General features: G+C 41.7%; 1 protein-coding gene across 8 annotated transcripts in view; it reads right to left on the bottom strand.

Annotated features, from left to right (window-relative positions):
• The window catches only part of SYNE2 (spectrin repeat containing nuclear envelope protein 2), a 198665-nt gene that overhangs the window by 52758 nt on the left and 124851 nt on the right, over positions 1–21056 (bottom strand). For all 8 annotated transcript variants that reach the window (XM_042798988.1, XM_042798991.1, XM_042798987.1 and 5 more), the window contains exons 72-86: positions 20008–20139; positions 19275–19427; positions 18808–19017; positions 17578–17679; positions 16431–16550; positions 16061–16261; positions 14753–14926; positions 14049–14180; positions 11911–12107; positions 10723–10855; positions 9625–9807; positions 9028–9174; positions 7162–7338; positions 3766–3921; positions 1984–2130 (exon numbers count right to left, since the gene is read on the bottom strand). In XM_042798988.1, coding sequence (XP_042654922.1) covers positions 1984–2130; positions 3766–3921; positions 7162–7338; positions 9028–9174; positions 9625–9807; positions 10723–10855; positions 11911–12107; positions 14049–14180; positions 14753–14926; positions 16061–16261; positions 16431–16550; positions 17578–17679; positions 18808–19017; positions 19275–19427; positions 20008–20139 — 2364 coding nt within the window. The remainder of the gene's footprint in view (positions 1–1983; positions 2131–3765; positions 3922–7161; positions 7339–9027; positions 9175–9624; positions 9808–10722; positions 10856–11910; positions 12108–14048; positions 14181–14752; positions 14927–16060; positions 16262–16430; positions 16551–17577; positions 17680–18807; positions 19018–19274; positions 19428–20007; positions 20140–21056) is intronic.

The following is a 21056-nucleotide window of genomic DNA, read 5'->3' as shown; positions in this document are numbered from 1 at the left end:
AAGTATAAGTATTTGCTGGAAATAAAAATTTAACCAGAGTTTAAGGTAGCACTATTCTGTCAGCACAACTACAGAACCCCCCCAAAGTAAAAAGTACTGAAATAATGAACTGCTTATTCCTTCCTGCCAAAATCAACTGGAAGTAGGAAGAAGTTGAGAGCCTTAATCTTCATAGGATGCAGATAGTTTGATCCAGAGGTTGTTTTCTTTTAATGAAAACTTGAACAGAAATTGTTTTGTATGGAAGAAGATGCTACTACAATACTCTGGAGAGCTATCATCCTTCATATGCCATTGTGCTCTAATAATGCAGGCCTGCCTGAATCACAGTCTAGGAACTTCAGGATTCTCAGATAAAATTAAATGACAGATATCCTCTTTGTTTTCTATGTCTCTTTCATTATTACAGGCATTTAATCTATATTGTGGCAAGCATGGTTTCCATTTGTCACATACTCCTAGACATTGCAAACACAAACCCACAGTCCTCCTTCCATGCGATTTGTCATGTTTATCCTTCTGTACCAGGTAAGTACATAAGGCATGTCCTGGGTTAGATAAAATATTCATCTATATCTATTTTCAGTCATGCCAGTACCAGATGCTTTGAGAACAGCATGAAAACCAGGCAAGCCAACAAGCATGTCTCCAGGGGACCCGGCAAAGCCAGATGTCAGATTTCAGTTATGACTATGCATCCACACAATGGAAGATGAAGACTCCTCTACACTGTAGTGCATGCTAAATAGGCTGCGTGGATCACTGTATCCTAGTATCATAGTTCTAGGCATGCAGAAGTAGATGGATTAATCATCCCTATTCTCATTTGAATCATGGTATAAGTGGGAGGAATCTTTACTTGCTTTTTGTAGCCTGCAGCTAATTACTGCCCACAAAAGGAAGATGGAAAGACATTGTGCTCATGAGATGTCTCTGGGCCACAGACTCACAGTCTTGAGATCAACCTATAGACAATACAATCAAGGTATTGCATCTCCTTAGACCTATATTTGAAATCACAGTCTGGATCTGCCGAGAGCAGTCACTGGTGGGAAGAAAGCTGAACTCGGTGTTTCATTGCACATGCAGACAGCTAGGCTGTAAGAACATTCTGCAGTTCTTAAGTTTGATACTTAAGTCATAAAAATACTAAAATTAACATGACCCATGGTGACTGTAAGAAGAAAAAAGCACTAGGCTGTCAATCCTGCCAATTTCAATCCCCAGCTCTACAGCAGAAGGAAGAACTTTCATGTACACAGACACAAATTTCTCTGCTCTCTTGGTAAGAAACAGCCACATCATTTCTGTTGAAACCTAAAACAAGAAGCAGCAGACCCATCCTGAAACAACATCTCATGTGAAAGAGTTAATGCAAAAGGGTTCAGCTTTCACAAAGTTTTGAGGAACAAAAGCAAGGCAATTATCACAGAAAGTGTAAGAGAATCTTAACTATACACACAATCACTACGTCACATATAATCCTCTACAGTATATGGTTATTTATTATGACAAATTTCAATCCATAAATATACTAATTATTACATCTTCTGTGCCTACCAATTACATCTAGATAAAAAAAGATCAGTTTCAAGTATAAAGATAATATAACTATAAAAGCAAACTGCTGGGGAGTCAGTCTGCATGGGAAACCAATCTGCCAGACTCTCCTTGAAGCAACTGGAAACTACACAGGACTTGAAGATAGCAAAAGCCATCCAGTGGTGTGGACTCTTTCATCTGGCAGTGAGAATGAGGCAGGCATAGGCAGCTTCAGACTTTTTTTTTCTCTCAAGCTTAGAAATACATGAATTTACATTATGGTAAAGACTTAAAAGGAAGTTCATAGGAAGGCTAAGATTAAGAGTAAGGAATACTTTGCACCTTTTTTGTACCAGCTCCTGCCATTCCATGAAGAAGATTAATATCACTGGTGGTAAGAACATGTACCGGAGGAAATCTGAATGCAAACAAAGCTTTTACCTGGCTTACAATGATGTCCACCATTTCACACAGCTCAGCTATCCTGAGAGACAGAGCTGGGGTTTGTTCTGCACTACCATTCAAAGCCAAACTCTGTTTAAGCTCATCAAGAGTTTTGGATTTAGCTGTGAGTTGATTTTCTAGTTCCTATATGAAAGAAGAAAAAAAGAAAAAGGAAGACAAGTAAGATCTTTAGATGAGACCATAGAAAAAACTTTCTGTGTGAACTTAGATAAACATTCCTTCTTTAAAACCAGTCCGGTGCAATTCTTCAGCCATGCAACACCACCACCATTTCAGCTCTGATACAGAGCAACTGTTTTACAGAAATTCAAAGTTACAGTGGCTGCTTTAGACAGTCCTCTACAGGTAGAGCTAGAATCAGTTCATTTAGTGTCAGCATCAGCACTGGACATCATGCTTGGGAAGGAAAACATCAGGAGCTAATTCCTCAGCCACCACGTAGGCCTCTTTGTACCTCTCCAGATGCAAAAAGCTTTTCTATTAATGCAGCCAAACTTTTCCTTGGGCAGGTTAGCATTCAAGCCCTCCTCTGCTCCAGCAGACGAAGGTAAGATAGGAATTGACTTTGCAATAGGAGGGTCCCTGACATCCTAAGAACTTCTGGAATGTTATTTTCAGTTTGTCCCCTTAGTCAGAGGCTTATTCCCATGGGAGAAACCCCACTGAAATCAATGGAGATGTCTGGGAGAATAACTTCTCCACTAATGCAGTCAGTGAGATTATAAACTGGTCTTGTCATGCTGGGGAAAGCTCAGCAATAAATTCTTCACAACATGAGTAAATATCCATACACAAAATGGGCTGTAACATTTTCCTATAATACTATGCTTAAACCCATGACCTTTTTCTGCTCTACTTATTGTCCCCAAAAGATTTTCAAATTCGGACCTCATTTTTATTGAGCAAACTAATCTTAATGAAACATTTTAGCCACCTGCATCCTAGCACTGTACTTAGCTGTGAGCAAGTGTTAGTGTTTTAATCAAAGATACCCTGTGTCTTTCTTTCATTCTGCCCCTCCATATGTTTCAGAGTGCTTCCGAGACACAAGTAACAGTGTTTAACAGAGCACTCCAATAAAAGCAGCCTACTACAAGAGAGAGACACGTAACCATGGCAATGAAAGAACAAACATTCCATGTTAAAAAATAGAGAGGGAGCACTGTACTGAATGAAATCAGAAGACTGTCAGAGTAATCGGAGCCAGTTATTAGCTGGCTGCACCTGTACTAATTTTGAAGGAGCTGATGCCTAAAAAAAGACAACAAAACCAAAGGACACCCAGATTCTTGAGGCTGGTGCAGAGCCTACATTCTAGGGCAAGAGTAGAACGAGTTGCCATTTTTCCAAATGGGACTGTGTAGTTGCCACGACACTTCCACCACAGAGCTCTTGAAACTAATGGAATTGATAGCTTTTACCATGGCTATGCTGAACTGAGAACTACTTATTTTGGAGGCATCTCAGAATAAGACCTACAGTATTGCTGCACAGTGCTCCAAATACCATGGAACAACAGCAGATGCATCTTTGATTAGAGGAAAAAGAACATAAAATAACAATTCACATTAAAAGTGGACCTGGCTCTTTATCACCTGAACCTAACATGCTTTAATTTAAATTACATTGTAGTATTCTTCTAGGAAATAGCAACTTCCTTTACATTTTTTAAATTAAAATCCGTGCAATTCTTTGGTCTGGATTCAGCAAAGTGTTAAATATGTTTTTTACAACAATATCACACATATAATGCTTTACCTTGCAATCATCTAATGTGTTCTGTGCAGAGATCAGGCTTGCTGGGGTTTGTAAAGATCTCAGTCGATCACTCTGAGCTTCCAGCCAGTTGCGCAGAGTCTGTGCTTTATTCTCATTTTCAGAAATATCCTCCAAAATGTGTTCCAGGTCTTGTATCTGAAAGTTACAGAACTATTTTAGCTTACTTAAACCTAGAGTGGGCAGAAACATGGCTTCCCCTTCCATGACAAAATTTGAGACAACAATATTTACATTGAAAATACTGTTTAGAGAAGATATTTTGAAAGGAAAAGCTAAAAAGATTTACTGGCTCTTTAGGATCTGACCTTTTCCTTGGGAGGAAAAAGCAGTGTGCGTTCTGGAGCTGGCAGAATGTGGACCTGACAAGCTGGGAGACCCTGGGCTGTGTGGACACATTCATGTGGAGTCTGAAAACCTCATTCTCCCTAAAAGCCACCAACAAAGTTTCTAATAAGCAAGGGATCTCAAGTATCTTACCTTTAGTCTTGGCCCTGATGATCCATTAAATCCTAGAATGCAGTTTATTGAAAATGGTTAGAGAAGATAACTTTTTTCACCCACAAAATTGAAATTTCATCATGGAAATTTTCAACTGTGCTGGCACTGAATTTTCCACTTGAAAATGTTTCTGGAAGACTTTCTGAGTCAAAAAAATTGGGAAATTTCCTGTCTGATCAGCAGTCTTTGTGTCTACATTCAGGGAGGTCAGCTTCTCCCAAAGCCCTGTGTGTCAGGTTTGTGTGTGGTGGGGTTTTGGTAGCAGGGCAGGGGGCTACGGCGGTGGCTCCTGTGAGAAGCTTCTCAGAGGTCCCCCAGCTCCAAGCCAGGCCAGGCCTGCCTCTGGGCAAGGCCGAGCCAACCAGCTGCACCTCTGCAATAAACGTATTTAAGAACGAGAACCTGGGAGGAGGAGGATTAGTGAGGTTAATACCTCTGCAAACACCAGGACCAGTTGGAGAAAGGAGGAAGGGGGCAGGTGCTCCAGAGCAGAGACCCCCCCCCCTGCAGCCCGTGGTGAGAGGACAAGCTGTGCCCCTGCAGCCCATCAAGGTCAACAGATGGAGCCCCAAAGTCATGGATTAATAAACTCAACAGACATGTTAGAGGGAGGCCCCATAGACTAAGGGGATGATACCTCTGTGTGTATATGTAGTGTGTGTGTATATAAAGACAGGAAAAAAGCGGTGGTAAATAATTGGAAAGTGTAGGATCCGAGCATGATGTAAATGATATAGAGTAAGGGGTGGATAATGCCCTGGGTTCAGCTAGGATAGGGTTAATTTCCCCAGGAAGATGGGAGGGGGCACAGCCAGGATTGCTGATCCAAACTGGTGAAGGGGATATTCAACATCTCACTGCCATAAGGTTCAGTATATAACTGGGTGAGCTGGCCAGGGGTTTGGGAGATCACGTCTTGGAAAGGGGCTGAGCGCGGGGTACCAGGTGGTAAGCAATTGCATTGTGTATCACTTGCTTTATATATTCTTCTGTTAGTATTGTTGTTGTTATTGTTTTCTTCTCTCCTTGTTCTTTTAAACTGTCCTCATCTTATAAAAAGAATTAAAAAAAAAAAAAAAAGGCAGCCCATGGAGGTCAGTGGTGGAGCAGGCTGTGGAGGACCCCATGCCAGAGCAGGTGGCTGTGCCCAAAGGCAGCCAGGACTCCAAGGGAAGCCCGCGCTGGAGCAGTCTGTGACTGGGATGACAGCAGCCCACACTGGGGCAGTTCGTGAAGTGCTGCAGCCCTGCAGGAAGGATTCATGTCGGAGTTGTTCATGGAACACTGTCTCCCGTGGGAGGGACCCCACGCTGGAGCAGGGGAACGAACTGACCACAACCCCCATCTCCTGCCCACCCTGCACTGCTGCAGGGGGAGGAGGTAGAGAAATAGGGAGCAAAGCTGAGCCCAGGAAGAAGGGAGGTGAGAGTGGAAGGCGTTTTTAAGATGTGGCTGTATTTCTCACAGTCCTACTCTGATTGATAAATTAGTGGTGGTGGTGTTCAAATTAAATTGATGTTCTTTCTTCCCAAAACAAGTCTGTCTTTTGCCCATGACATAATTGGTGAGTCACCCCTTCCTGTCCTTTTCTCCATCCCTGAGCCTTTTATTCTATTTTCTCCTCCCCATCCCTGAGGGAGAAGGAGTGAGTGGCTGCATAATGCTCGGTTGCCTTCTGGGCTTAAACCATGACACCCTGTAAACAGATATGAAAGAGGAAAGTGTTGGTAGAGAGATTCATTCCGGCAGCCTCATGTTTGCATTTTGGTATGCTAACCTTCCCCTGGTCTTTTCCATATCACATGAGTCACAGTAGCTTTTCTGGGCACCGGGGCAAACAAGCAGTGGCATCTAATTCTGGATGCATGGATTATTTCTAGCCTCACTAGAATAAAGTAATTCTGAGGAAGTGCCTGAAACAGAGTTTCTAGAGAGAAACACAGAAGATGTGCTGCTATAGTTAGCCTACAGGTAGAATATGCTTATCAGCTGCTGATCTTCAAAGCACTGCATTGTGAAAGTATATTTAATTACTGCAGGAGAAGGACAGACGGAGAGTAACTCTTTTCCAGTGACCCAGGAGGGCTGGGGCAGCTCTGGGAACTGATCCCTGCTGTACCTTTTCCAGCAGTGTCATATGTCGCCATCTGTATATGGCTGTCAACACTAACTTAATAATTAATTTTTTGGCAAATTCAACTGCTACAACAGGAAAATGGGTGGTAGCTTAATACATCCCTGTTTCTCATTCCCATCATATGGCATGTGGAGGGGTTTGCTTTTTTGGTACCGTTTGCTGAGCGGTGCCTGGCTGTTGTTACCAAGCAGTGTAGCAACTCTCCACAAACCATTCAGTGTTTCTTCCCATTAAGTTTTAAATGCTCCAACTTTTACATCACCTCAAAGCTTCAACAGACTTCACTAACAGGTTCCCCTGCAGATACTACCCTGAATTCTTCCTTTTTCATAGTTTTCTCAATACAGGTCTTCTTTGTTGACATGTCACTGACTGTGTTTTCTTCATATGAGAAATCTTATTTTTTCCACCTAATACAGTCATCTAAGGTAAATCCCAGGCTGTCAAGAAGATTAGATTTTGTCTATTTTCCTTCCCCGCAATTTACAAGAGAGTTTATCCTCCCGCACCTTGCTGAGGCTTGGATGCCTGCCCACCACCTGACAGCTGATGTGCTACGAGACCACTCCATAGGCTGCCCATGAGACAGCAGGATGGACAGACAGCAGGGAGCAGAGAGTCTTACTGTGTTCAACAGTGTTTACAGACTCTGGGAGAAAGGCTGCTCACAAAATACAGAGCACTAGCACAGCCAAGATCAAAGTTGTGAGAGAGAGAAAGCAATGAGAACTCAATCAAACCTTTATGTTCAGAGATGCCTGCAGCATGTGCCAACGCAGGTTCATCTCTCCAAGACATTCGGCAAATTCTGTCCTTTCATACCGCTTGCTTTCCACATCACAAGTGCTCATCTGCAAGAGTGACTGGTTAACAAAATCTACTATCCACTGTTTAAAGTTAATTTCCATCATATACTCCTGGAGAGGAAAAAAGAAAGAAAGAACAAAAACATAAAACACAGTTAGGTAGTTTTAATCCGATCAGTTCCAATGATGCTTCAAGGCATAGCTACAGGACATTCACAGCTTATTCTGAACCATGGCCTAAAATATTTTTCTGAAAGAGACTTGGCTGTAGGAATAATTATCAATTTTTACCATTAGAAATAATTATCAATTTCTACGATTCTATATTTGTGTAGCTATTTCCATCCACTGAAACTTTTGCAAAAAATCACTATCATTACGTGGGTAGCTCAAGGTAAGAACAGGGTAGTGCTAGAGCAGGGAATAAAACCTAGAGGTATCAGACCCAGTACTTTATGCACTGAACAATACCATCATACTGCCACGGGCCCAGAGTAGGCTAAGACTGAGGCCTTCTCACACTCCTGTGACTCACAGACAAGTGCAGACAAGAGCTTGTGCTACTTTATCAAAATAGCTGATATCAGAATAGAATATCTGAATATCTGGGAGGAAAAAGTGTCCTCCAGCACCAGTGTTCTTGCCCACAGAGATGAATGAGAAACTACACACAAAGGGAGAACAACATAAGGGAATGCCTTTTTATTTCAGAAGGTCTTAGAAGAGGGGAAGAAAGGGCTCCTGACTGTATCTGGTAGTACCCAGAAAAAAGCCGCCAGGGAATACCACAGTAGAGGTACTGAAGCCATAGTTGCTTCCCTGTAGGAATTCATGACTTTCATCCCAGCTTTCTTCTCAGCATACACATCCCCACATTACTGAGAAGTGTGGAAGGTGCACATACAAACTGACCTCTAAATATCCAAACGGTCAAAACCGGCAACTCACCTACATGTTCCAACTTCCAAATCCATCTAATATAGACCAAAATGTTATATATCTGCTATACTAAAGCACTTCATAAGAAATGCTTATGTTGGCACTTGTCTTACACACAGTACCAAAGTGCCCAAGAACTGCTGCTGTATACTGAGAACTGTCGTTCTGTCTGAGCCCAGAGCACTGCTCGGTAGCTCTGCAAGAACAGAGCAAAATATGGCTCTGCGAGGATTCGTGCCCTGAAGTTGGGCTCCCTGGCATCTGTGGAGGTACAAGCATGGCTTGAATCCTTCCTGTGGCTGGGGCAATCAGCCTCTGCCATTGGTGCTTTAGCATCTGAACAGAGTCAAGAGTCTGCTGCAGCCTCTTTCTCTGCAGGCATGTTCATCTTGCCCCTCCTTCCCAACAGGTTATCTCTTTTGATGAAACATAATATTCAAAAGACCCCATTCTCTAGTTAAATGGATCCTGGTTATGGAGCTCCATTACAAGGTATTCCTTGTTAAAAAGACAGACTAAAACACAGCACAAACACAGAGTCTGTCTTCCTAAGGAAGCAAAGCTTTCCTGCTCAAAACATTTTATAATATAAATGAGATAGAGAGGAGAAGCAAGACACATGGGACAGCATGAGGAAAAGGAGATTATAGCACAGCAGGCAGTAGCTGTATTGCAGGGCAGACAGTGTTCTGTGTGGAATGGAAACAAAAGGTTTTTATAAAGGAAGATGTTAAGGCACCTTTGAGACTGTTTGATAAACCCTCCTGAGAGCAAGGGAAAGGACAGTGCCTGTAGGCTGTTTCCATCCTTTTTACAGCCAAACACCTTGAAGATGGCCTGGACTTAGAGCTTGCTGTTTACCTTGTACTTCTGAAGGCGGTTTCTGACTTGGGCAGCACTGCTTTGTGAATTTATTGGCTCCTCGTGTCCCTGCTGTTGTTCCACATGGTCCAGCCAAGTCATTAGCTCAGCAATAGCTTCCCGCGATGAAAGTTTTTCCATCTGAAGCTGGGGGTAAAGGATATAATGAATCCTCTACACTCTGCTTGTTAGAAATATCAAGGAAGATGACATCTGTATTTTTAGAAAGGCTCAGGCACTATAATTGCAATTATCAGGGTATGAACTTGAAAGTGAACCCTGTGCTCCAAAAGGGCATATGACTTAAATTAAGAAAAATTCAAGAATTCAGAAATTTTAAATAAAGTTCTTTCTAATTATAACAGACTTTAATATAAAACTGCAAATATGGAAAATATGCCCAAAACAGCCTAGGAGAAACACTGCAATAATTACACTGCAGTACAATATTGGGGATATTCTGAAACCAAAACAGACAGCTAATTAGGAAAGAGGTGCTTTAAGGGCATTACGGAGCAGACAACTGAATCCCAGCAGCAATATTTTAAAATAATTATTTAGCTCAAACTGAAAGATGGAAGCAGAGTTTCTCCTCACCTGGTGAAGCTTTTCTTGGATGGCTGGGAGCTGTGTTATCAGTTCTCCCCATTTTTGCTCAAATTTTGCCAAAGATGACCTAAGTGCTGCAGTATCAGCTTGCTTCACGTGAAAGAGCTGGTTGGCAGTGCTCACCACAGATGACTTCAGGGAAGATTTTTCATCAACTTCCTTAGAGAATGTCTGGGGTGCATGGGAGAAATTCAAGAGAGGGTAAATATTTATGCATCTATTTAAACAAAGACAAACCAGGTTTTCAATCACAGGAGGAACTGTTTCAATAAACAGATTTTAGCAAGTTTGTAAAGTTCAGAAAACCTAAACTCAACATGTTCTGGGAGCAGGTAAGGCCTTTTTCTGCCTAGCTTGATACAATGCTCAATGCCACCTTTTGCTCCACAGGCCTTGGGAATATCCTGATCCCCACTTCACACAGAGGTGCAGGGAGCAACCCCAGTGCTCGACTCTGTCCAGCTCACTCCCACCAGTCCATCCTTCATGATGTTTTGCTTTCCCGCTGGGCAGGACTCCCTCTGTCAGGCCTCACATTGGGGCTGAACCTCCTGTCTAGTCATGCAAGGGGAGCACAGCACCGGGGGAGCAGAAGACATTACATGCAATTCAGCATGTTTCTCTTCCCTGCCTTTGGCTGACCATCTTCACAGCAGCGTTGTCTTCACCCCTGCTCGCTGAGCCCACACTCCGGATTCAGGTGGTAGGTGTCCCATCAGCTTGGCTGAACTGCTGTATCAGGTACTCGGCATCAGGAGCAAGACAGAAACCATGCTATTACACTGTGGGTGCATAGGAGATCCTGGCTGGGCTGTGATCTGTTGCAGTTGGGAGCTCATTACGAGAGGACTCCAATCTGGTTTACACACTCTGGCTGGCCTCACAATCTAAAGGAAGGTCTTTGGTGGCCTCCCACCCTCGTGGTTCTGCACACAGATAATGGGGTGGCTTTGGGGCACACAGCCATTCAGTGCCATATTATGTGGGCAGCTTCTAGGTCATAGCAAATACAAAAAACACTCAAAAGAGTAATTTTCACTGGAAGTCACAATGTCTTATGTAAACATGGCAGGAGAAATTACTTACAAACAAGTTGTTGATGTTATCTCTGATGGTGGGAAGATCTTGTGACACATTGAGAGACTGCTCCTTCCAAAACTTCATTCTCTGCTGAGCAGAATCCAGCCATTTCATTAATTCCTCTGAGTCTCTGTTGTAGCTAAAAGGAAGAAACAAAATACACAAACATACATCTCCTAGCTGAGTCTGGGATACAATTCTCACCCTCCAAGTCGTCCTCTCTGTGAGGAGGCATGTGCTATTCTGGCACCTATGCTGCTACATAACCCTGCAGAAGGATGGCCACAGCATGGATTGATGTGCACCAGAGCAGTTCTGCCGGAGACTGTTCCTAGCAGCTCTCTTCAGCTGGCCCGCTCTCACTGAAAACATCCTCTTTCTGTACTCACCCAGCAGTTGCCAGGACAAGCTCACGTGAGTGAAAAGAGCTTTGCTGGAGGTTAAAACCACCAGAAGAGTTTGTGCACACTGCAAGATATAGTGCAGAATACACAGCAGAGGCACACACCAACACACACCAGCATGCCCTGCCCACCCTACGGGTCCTGCCAGCCTGAGCTCTGAGCACGCAGACCAAGGGCAGGGGGAGCTGAGCTTGGTACATCAGCTGGTGGACTGGGCTCTAGAGCCCCAAACTGCCCCTGCCCGGGTGCCAGGACTGCACTGGCAGTTGGCTTGGGGCACTGAGCATACTTGGGTCTTCTGCCTTTGGAGAGCTTCAAAACACAAATAGAGGCAGCATGTCAGCCAGGTCTTGACTGTTTGTAAGGTGGATAGTGTGCGTGCACAGACAGGCGCATTACGCCTTTGCATGGGAACCGAGGCCAGCTCACATTTGCAGCGGGCCAGAATGCTTAGAGCAGCATGATCAGAGCTTCTGTTAACACTTAAATGTAAAAACTGCAGCATGATGCAGCTAACTCTCACCAAGGTGCACTGATTTTGCAATGGCAGCAATCAAAACACTGTTCCTGCAAAAGCAAGGAAGTGAGGCACTTGTCTACCCAGTGAGATCAGCTGTGTAATAAAGGGACACTTTTCCGATCATCACTGCTTTTCTTCTTTTTCTCATTTTTAAGTAAAAAGAGCTATGTTATTTACTAATTGATTCCCATATTTCAGAAAACATATCTATAGAAGATCAGAAACTAATGTCTAGCTGGTATCTCTAATTGCTTTCTGAGTTATACCCACCTGACCAAGAGTTTGAGTAACGTCTGAAGTCGGTGTAGTTCATGGCCAACTATTTTGGTTAAAGACAACCACTGCTCTTCCAGCTTCCCAATCTGGCTCCTTATTTCTGGACAGCTCACAGCAATCAGCAATTTCTTCCCTTCTTTCACCATCTGGTACAGCCTGGCATGCTTTTCGTCAACACTATTTTTGATTTGCTATCAGAATGTGGGAAGTTTGCAAAACAGTAATATTTTAAAAACTGAAAACACAGCTAGCAAAACACGTATCATTTGCTCTAACTTCCTAATCTCACATTTCCTCTGTAACCTTTTTTATTTTCCAAACTGAAGGAATCTATACTTTATTACAGGCAAAACAGACATAGGTGTTTGGTTTTTTTTTTTTTTTGTTTCCTCTGGGTAGATCAAGATAGAGTTCAGTATAATTTCATACATTATCTGAATGGCTGTATTATGATTCGATGGGCTTTTTTGACCTATGTAAACCACAAGCAATGGACAAACACCCTCTATCAGATCTGGCTGCACTGTCCAAACATATGACTGTCCCCAACAGAAGGTTATTGCACTTGTGTTCTTAAGAGGGCCTTCTGGCTCTATCCTATTTAAAAAAATGTTACCACTGTTTTGAAGGAAGTTGTTGGGATATTACTGAATAATGGTGACAGGGAGGAATGAAAAGTGAACAGTGAAGACATTAAGTAAAAGACATAGGAGTGGTCTGGTTTGCTTATACAGCTGAATAAGAACAAAGCACCATTTTACCATTGCTACACTTCACTGGAAGATCAAAATGAGAAAAGGGGATGAAAAGAAAAAAAACCCAGGAAGATCAGTCCTAGGGAGAAGGCGGAAAACAGCAATTGTGTGATGTGCAAGTATCTCACTTCTCTCCAGGCATAAGGGGCTTGCACAATATTAATAGTAGTGATATTTCTCTCACAGGAATTCAGCCCCAGGGAATTTTGTTCTGCTTTGGCCTTGAACTTGTAAAGTGCCAGTGCTAGGATTCCCCTCAAAAGCGTCTTCTAAAGCCTTACCACTTTGTTCTGATGTCTTTAAAGACAGATACTAAGACTTAAGAGTGAAAAGCTAGTTAAGAACTTAAAAACCCAAAGAGAACCAGACAACTTCACAATCAATGGTTATGCAAATATTGCATGTCTCCTGTCCCAGTGCAACACGCATGAAAAGCACGAGAGGGCCACTGTGATTATAGATATCGACTGTTGATTTATTTCAAAATCTTTACTGTAGCTCAGAATTTTCTGGGAATGTCCAATGATCTCTTTCATGCAGTCAACTAGCTGAAATGACAGTAGTCCTTTTTGCCTTGATAGTCTATGAATCTAAATATCAAACTGGACTCAATATTGACCCAAAGACTCATTAATTCAAAAATTTCTAACAGAGCGGGTCCTCTGAAGACCAAGAAAGGTCAAACCTTTGAGGAATGCAGACCACTCTCTGAAGATACATCACTAAGTTTATTGAACACTATTTCTTTTTAATTTTATAAAACAACCATAAAGGCTGCTTTCATATCCTTATATCCTTAGTGTTTAAACCGCAGATAAAATGTTTCCAACTGGACTTGAGGTTCTAAATAAAGGTGTGGCTCTGCCATCAGAGATGCAGCTGGGAACAAATCAGGAGCCTGTTTGCCATCCTATACAAAAGGAATTTTATTCTCTTTGTTATGATAGAAATCAGGACATCTTATTTGAATTATCAGGATTTTAAAAGGATCTGGTAAACCTGTTGCAACCAGGGGCTTAGATATTTGAAGGCACTGTGTTGATTCTCCTCTTCCATAGGTTTTACATCATGGCATGAAAATTGCTCCTGAATTACAGAGAAGTAGCTCTGTGTTCACTCCAAGGCTCCCTGCTGTCTATGGGATCCATATAGACCGCACACTATCTTCTCCCAAATATTTGCATTTGAAGACCAAGTCCTAAAGTAGCTATAGTCATTACTCCCACTTAAATGAACTTATAGCCCCTGGCTGAAATTAGCAGCCCAATCTCCTGCTACTCTTAAAAGTAAGTTTTCAGCTGGCATCCACACAGACAAGGACACAAAGCTCTACAGATCCACAAAGAAAAACAGTCAGAGAGACAGACACTTAAATACCTGTAGAAGCACAATCCTTTCCATTAATCTTTCTTCTGTTTCTTCAACCAAATTCACAGAAGGCAATGTAGAAGCAAGTGCCTCTAACTCCTTACTGAAAACTAGGCATTCATCATCAAATTCCATCCATTCCTAAAAAATACATTGCATCATTAACATAGCACACATCTATCTGCATTTTTGCTACACCAGAGTGAAGCCTTAATGCTTATTTTAGCATCAGCAGCTCTTCTTAATGAAACAGAACATGGAAATAGGTGAATAATGTGGGAATATTAAAGTGAGACATGATTTCACGACAGACGAGTTAGTTAATTCTCCAATATCTTTAAGGTTTCTTATTTTAAAGTGGTATACTTAATTTTCTGTTCTCTAGGGTGTTTTAAGAGACATTTTTAGGGTCTATTTTAAGGTGGTGCTGGTGTTTTTCTGCCTTAAATGGCTCTCTTGTCAGCCCAGGCACTCAAAACTTACTCAAGAAGTCACAAATTCCCACTGATGTCACAGTAACATGCCTACTTTCAGAGGCTTTCAAGAAAAAAAGCCAGTTTATTGACACACACAGAACAAGCAATAGACTGTTGCTGTCCAATGGGTACAGGAAAGGACAATAACCAGCCAAAGCACCACTGGTGCAGAAAGGGTTCCCCTAGACACAACTCCTTCCCTCTAGCTTTTACTCTGGGTTTCTTTTGAGTCATTACCTTTAACAGGCTCTCTAAGTGTATACCATACTGGCAGGCCTTCTGCTCCAGCAGCTTGACTTCATTCACCAGTTCTCTCCAGAATTCCTCTCTCTTTTGTAGGATGGAGGGAGCTACTTTCTTGGAAAACGCTTGCATGAAAGACATGTGGGTCATGAGGTTGTGGAAAAAGTCCTGAAAAAAACAAGTTAAAGCTTGCTCTTTAAGAGAGATCACACACCCACAGCAGTAGTATGAAGAAGAGAGAGAAGGCTCACTGAGAAGAGCAGCCAGTTTCAGAGGCTTTCATAGCTGGAGTCAGGAGTCTTCTACCCAAATTCTGCATCACCCCAAGATGGGCAGTTACTGATCATTTTAGTTAGTCAAGAACCAGTGAAGAATAGAATATAATATTTTGAGTTGAAAGGGACCTACAATGATCATCTAGTCCAACTGTCTGACCAATTCAGGGCTGACCAAAAGTTAAAGCATGTTACTAAGGGCATTGTCCAAATGCCTCTTAAACACTGACAGGCTCAGGGCAACGATCACCTCTCCAGGAATGTATGTATATTTGGACTGCAGATACATTTTTTATTTTCCTTTGTAAATAAATACCTAACATTTTGCTTTGCTAAGGGCAATTCGCAAGTGACAAACACAATTCCTATGACTCTGGAGTAGTAGCTTGCAATGCTTAGCAACCTGAACCAATTCTTAAGGGAGTTTGAACTATGTGGAACAGTTGAATTAAGGCATTGACATGACAGACACATCTTTGAGTGACTAGCATTGATTGGGGTTTCTTGCCAAGCAGCAGGACGGTAAGGATGCAGGTACATTCTCAGTCGTCTCTCGCCGAGCAGGTAGCAGCTGGATCTAAACTATCCTCCCTTTGGAAAAAGCTGCTGTGGGTAAGTTTTCTCCATCAGATCATGAAGGCACAGAATGTTGAAAGGAGAAAGGCTCAACTCTCAGTGGCTCGACAGCAACTTCAGGAACCTCACTACTGATTATTAGAAGGACATGTTTTCCTCACATATCAATATGTTCTGAGGTAAGCCAACGTAGTATTAGACTGACAAAACTGAAATCCCAATCTTAATTTATCATCAAAACTACAGTTACAGTAACAACCTCACTTCCATATTTGGATGGGTCCTAGTTTGGCCTACTGAAAAACTTTGCTTTGTTTTCTGCATGTACTCCAGTCCCTCCCATATGCTATGAGCTAGTTATTCTTCTCCATAACACTGGGGAGAAACCAGTCACAGAAAACAGTGCTCCCGCTGTGGTGATCTGAGCAGTGCTGTGATAAGCATTTTATACCTTGTGATTTTCCAGGTGAGACTGTAGAGATGCTCTGCTTTTTGTTAGCTGCTTTGGGTCTTGTGCAATCTTCTCTTGTCCAATAGCTACCAGCTCTGCAAATCCATGAAGTAAGTTCTCATACTGACTCTCACTAATGGAAGGAGAGTTCAGCTCCACATACTTTGCTTTCAGAATCCCCCACATGTCATCCAAAACATCCTACAATGTAAACACAATTCAGTGATTCACAAAGGACAAAAATGAATCCTACAAATGTTCCCCCACATTCCCTGGATGCAAAATAACCATCAGCCTTTTGATGCTAAAAATACCTAGTTTAGAAGAACCAAGCCCTGCTGAGTAAGTGGAAACTGTACTGTGCTCTTACCTCTAATTTATAAACTTCCTGGATTAAGGTGATAGGTAACTGAAATCTTTCCCCATGGCCTCTCAGTTTTGCTACTCGGTTTTCAAAGTTTTGAAGCTCCAAAGCACAGGCATCAGTTTTCTGAATTAAGGACAAAGTAATCTATTAGGAAGAATTCTGTTCCCGTAAACTTTCTATTATCACTAGTAGTACATCAGACCCAGGGGCTGGATCTCTGCTGTGCTAGTACTGCATAAAATCACGAGACCCCAAGATCCAACGAGCTTATAAGCTAAATAGACAAGGCTGTTTACATGGCACAGCCAGGAAGGTAACTCAGGTCTTGTGGCTCAGTTCAACATTCAACATCCATTTCAGTTTACTAATTCAAGAGCAGCCATTAAAAGGAATCATGGACTCAGAAAATACCATTTTTTCTTATGAAGTGGAAAGACTCAGTCAGGGATGGATTGAGACAGGTTGGATGGATTGAAGGAAGGGAAGTTATGTACTTCTGTCATTCCTCTTCCAAGGGTGGTTACTTGACAATATATCTAAGGCAGCAGTCCCTGCTAGGGGATTCAGCAGTTCTGAACATAGCTTTCAGCCTGGCAGAAAATTATGCCTGTAAACAAGGTTATGAGCTTGTAACTAAAGTTTCAGGACACCCTCTTTGCTTCACCAACAAGTAGATAGATGGCCCATGACCATTCTGGGGAGGATATGCAGTTTGTTAATTTTTAATTCTCTGTTAATACCCATGAAGGTTGAAGAAAATAGCTTAACTGGTCAAATGCCATATGACAAAGTGCTCATAAATGCTGAATGAGTAGATATAAATACTGGAGTCTTATTCCCACAACAAAAAGCTAGTTTTGCATATAAAAAGGCATAATGTGTGAAATGCTGTACTCTGTGTAGCTCTTTCTCTTCTCTGCCATTGTGGAGAGACTGGTTCCTCCACTCCAACTACTAAAAGTACTGGAATTAGATCTCACTACGGACTGGGGTGTGGTAAAAAAAAAAGAAGGGGGTGGTGAATACCTCTCTCTTTCCCCCATTCTCAAACTGAAACTTTAGAAAAGACGAAACTTAATAGATTGCAGAAAACTGGAAATAATAGCTAATGATGAGAGTGCTTCCTCTTCTTTCCTTCAAATTAAATTACCTGAAACTGTTCAGAGACATTATGTCCACGTATTGCATTCAAGTATTGTTGCAGAGTAGCTTTTTTCTCAGTTAACTGATCATAGAGCAGCCTGGTTTCATTCTGCAAAAGAAACAAACATCAAAAGTATATCATATATCAGGAATATAGTAATGACCAGACAAAATTATACAGCAAACAAAATGGTTACCTCTTATGGCAAGAGCACTTTTTTCCCTCTTTAAAAAAAACACAAAATAAAGCATGTGGGCTTAAAGCAGTAATTTAGAGAGAAAAATTCTGTAGTCTGCACAGTGTAATAAAGCAGATTACTCTGTCACAATGATCCTCTATGACCGTACAAATCCCTGAAACTTATAGAGAAACAAATTCTTCTCTTCTGAAAATGAGAAAATGAGCCCATTACTGGCGACTGATAGAGCTTCATGGATTCTGCATAAGTAAACATTGCAAGACCAGTCCTGCTACTGTTTGGAGACAACATCCCAGTGTTCTTCCAACGAACTGTTTTATTATTCAGCAGTGAAGAGCTCAGCTGACTTGCAGATGATTAGCACACTGGATTTTTGCTGGACATTGGAAACTGTATTTCAAAGACCAGGCTTTTTTTTTTTTCCTTACTTGTCTAAATACCTGATCTGATTATTTTCCAGCAATAGCTAGTAGGCTTAGCCCATCCTGAGAATCTATAGAAAAGCTTGTCACTATCTGCTTTTCTGAAAAAGAACAAAATAATGCAAATTTGCAAAACTATGTCTTCTGCTACTGTGGCGCAAAATCTAAAGGAACAGTAAATACAAAAGGTTAAATCAACCTCCCATACATAGCTAAAAGTAGCCCAGTGCCAGACAGAGCACCAAAAGGAAAGAAGCCTACCTCTCCTGAGTCCACACAGCAGCAGAAAGAATACATGAAACCCTCCTTGGCCTAATCACTACACCCAGAAACTTGGTTTAGCCCATAGCTCAGTGTGCATGGGATCCCAGATTACTTCCATGCTTTCTGCATGCAAATTTTCTACTATGATCAAGGCCTCTAAGGTAATCAGCATTGCAAACAGCACTTGTAAACAGCAAAATTAATTTGCTTCTTGAGAGGCCAAGACAAGTTTGTTTAGTACCAAAAAAACAGAAAGCCCATTATAGATTGCTCATCTGTAACCCAAATGCATTAACACTGACAAGTCTAACAGGTGCTGTGAAACAAGATGTGCATTTGGCAGTGGAGTACCTGATAATTGCTATTATGATCCAGACCAGCTTTCATTGAGCTGCTCCTTGAAGCAGTGGCAGCTTGAGTTTGTTCCAGCCGTGCCTGCAAGTTGTTAAAGCACTTGCAGAACACATCTGTGCTTCCACCAGCGCAGCTAATAGACTTTAGAAGATCATCCTTTTTATCACTCAGATCAGCGTGAAGTTTTTGCAGCTCTACAGAAAGAGTCTAAAGGGTTGAAAGAAAGATAACATGAGTGAAAATGGTCTTTGTCCAAGGACTCTTGCTTGGAAAAGGCTGCAGGATTCAAGTTGATAATTGTTGTTAAAAGCCATAGGCCCAAATCTGTGCAAACCCAAATAGTTTGGTGGTGTTATTTCTGAATAATACCAGCAAAACAGAGAGGAAATATTAGGCCATATATATTATGTTGTAACAGAAATCCACTGGGGTTTCTCCTTTTCTGGATGCTTTAGGACAGTTACCTCATAAAGAGCCTGCTGCACAGCCGCCTCTTCAGTGGAGAGCACTGAGGTGTTTAACATCTCCTCCATGTTATTCAAACATCGGCTGATTGCCAGAAGCAGCTCAAACAATTTTCTGTCCAAATTGGAAGAGACTTCCTCTGCCACATTATCCTGGGTAAAGGCAAGTCAGAAGTTTTCAGTACTTTCACCCAAAGCATGGCTAAGATTTATTCGCTTGTATAAGGTCAGAGGTTTAGTCAGCTAATAATAAAATGGAATTAATGAAATACTGAGGAACAGACTTATATGAGACAGTTATATGCACGTAATATTCAGAGCTGTCAAGGCCAAAGCTGAGACAATGACCCTTTATATCTTAGGAGTGGCTGCGGTCTTACAGGTCTCTAATCTCAGGAATGGGTGCAACACAGTTTGTCTTGTCAGTTCCAATACTGCACATTTCCTGAAATCATTCGCAGGCTCCTTGCTTTATACAGTTTGAGGAGTTTTACCCACAATAGCAAATCTTTGGATTCAGGTAGCAGAAGTATCATAGCTGAAACTTGAAATCTTTCCTCTCAAAATCCTAAACTGATTTCTACATTATAGTCCATAGCTGATGTAAAAGCTACACTGCAGTGGATGCCATCTGGAATAATATGATTATTGGCTATATTTCCCAGTGTCCAAACAGTGCCTTGTATCTGGAATCCCTGGTATTTTTTGCAATACTAGGACATGCCCTTTTTACCTGTGCATGCACCACATTTGCTTCTTGGCTTAGGTCTCCCAGCTGGACAGTGTAAGTTTTCAGTTCTTCCACAGTTGGGGTTCCTGAACTAGCGAATGTACCTCGGGGCAGCATGTTCATCTTTGTTGTAATCTAACATTTGGAAGAAGAACACTGTAATTAGATGAACAGATCAAATGAAGACAGGGCTGTGCGCAACTAGATAATTCTCCTCTCAAAAAGCACTGAAATGAAAGTTTCAAGACGTTAATATAAAGCACCTGGATAGCAGGGTTCCCTTTTTACTGGCAAAAATTAGTTCGGTAGGCTGTGCCCTGATGGGAGATTGACTGAGAAAGCAGCCTCTGATTCCCATCTTTAAGGCTTGAAGTTGTAGTTTGTGTTAAGGCAGCCCTGCTGCCCACTGCAGTGTAAGTGTTGCCTGAAAAAGAGCTGACATCCATCCTTTTACATGACTGATATTCTTCCATGTAACACAGTAATTTCAGAGAACAGGGAATCTAGGCATTCTAATTTAATGTGAACAAAACTGTTAATAACAGAAATCAGTTCTGTCCAAGCCGCAAAATTCTGCAGTCTGTTCAGAATAAATACATAGCGTGCTCTTGTTTCAGTCTAAACCCTTCTTTTGATACATGAGAAAGAGAGAACACAATGGCAGAACAAAATTTAAGCCAGAGATTAGCTTTGTCCAAAATGTTCTCACTTGCAAGAAATAAAACTTAATCCACATCCAGGAAAATCATCTGGGAGCTTGCTGGCTAACTCATTTAGTTCTTTTGAAAGAATTAAGCAGATAACATCTGGTCTGAATGTAAACTACAAGGATTCGCCTATGTCCTCCCACACTATGCTTAGTAGTCACTACTTCAGAGACATTATTTACCTTAAAGTAAAAATAAAAGACAGTCATGAAAAGAATATGCAGAAACTATTTCCTCTGGGAAGGCTTGCACAGATTTTGGTTATCTGATGAAGAGACATGATATGATGATGCAAGAAGATACACTGATTGCTATCTTCACCACAACCAACTGCCTGCAGAAAGA

Source organism: Tyto alba, unplaced genomic scaffold (genome assembly GCF_018691265.1).
Source record: "Tyto alba isolate M040663 unplaced genomic scaffold, T.alba_DEE_v4.0 Super-Scaffold_29, whole genome shotgun sequence".
NCBI lineage: Eukaryota > Metazoa > Chordata > Aves > Strigiformes > Tytonidae > Tyto > Tyto alba.
Note: the sequence above shows the minus strand (reverse complement) of the source record. Positions and strands in the feature narration are given on the sequence as shown.